Source organism: Charadrius vociferus, unplaced genomic scaffold (genome assembly GCF_000708025.1).
Source record: "Charadrius vociferus isolate BGI_N301 unplaced genomic scaffold, ASM70802v2 scaffold794, whole genome shotgun sequence".
Lineage (NCBI taxonomy): Eukaryota > Metazoa > Chordata > Aves > Charadriiformes > Charadriidae > Charadrius > Charadrius vociferus.
This window is the reverse complement of record NW_009647837.1, coordinates 30,102-30,727: the sequence shown is the minus strand read 5'-3', so window position 1 is coordinate 30,727 and position 626 is coordinate 30,102. Positions and strand designations below refer to the sequence as shown.

Genomic DNA, 626 nt, shown 5'->3' with positions numbered 1-626 from the left:
TGCCAGCAGCGGGGGGGGGTCCCACCGGGCAGGAGATCGCTCCCGTGGGACCCAACTTCCCTAGCTGCGGCAAAAGTGTCCTGACACCTATCCCACATGTTAAGCATCCCCACGGCCCCTCCTCTTGCGCTTTGGCAGCAGCTAAACCAAACTCTGCCCATGCTTGCTTGTGGTTGAAGGAGGAAGGGGTTTGACAGAGGCTCCACTGGCTGAAGCCCAGAAAAGCAAACTGGGAAACGAGAGGTGGTGTCTGCTGTGCCGCACTTACCGTAAACTGTCGGAGAAGGCCTCCACGCCATACTTGGAGATGCAGTACCCTCCGCCAAAAAAGGAGACGCGGCCCATCACGCTAGCCACATTGACCACCCGGCCCCGTGCCCGTCGCACCAGGGAGGCCGACCAGGTTGACTTCCAGCACCTTGACGAAGTCATCCTTGGTCAGCCACTCGTTAGGGGCGGTGGGGACAGCGATCCCCGCATTGTTCACCAACCCCCAGAGACCTGGGGGGAGACGATGGGGTGAGCTGGGGGTCTTCTCCTGCCTTCTCCAGCACCGGCTGTGCCGGCAGACTTCATCGAGGTGGCGGGAGGGGTGGTGGGGGCGATGATGGGGGTGATGATGGGGG

The 626-nt window shown here is 62.0% G+C and overlaps 2 protein-coding genes across 2 annotated transcripts in view; one reads left to right on the top strand and one right to left on the bottom strand.

The window, feature by feature from the left end:
• The window catches only part of LOC104284478 (retinol dehydrogenase 16-like), a 1,537-nt gene extending 961 nt beyond the window's left edge, over positions 1 to 576 (bottom strand). The window contains 3 exon segments of the mRNA XM_009882815.1: positions 269 to 391; positions 393 to 501; positions 555 to 576. Of these exon segments, the coding sequence (XP_009881117.1) occupies positions 269 to 391; positions 393 to 501; positions 555 to 576 (254 nt within the window).
• Positions 577 to 604: 28 nt separating this feature from the next.
• The window catches only part of PRIM1 (primase, DNA, polypeptide 1 (49kDa)), a 9,148-nt gene continuing 9,126 nt past the window's right edge, over positions 605 to 626 (top strand). The window contains exon 1 of the mRNA XM_009882814.1: positions 605 to 613. Within this exon, the coding sequence (XP_009881116.1) occupies positions 605 to 613 (9 nt within the window). The remainder of the gene's footprint in view (positions 614 to 626) is intronic.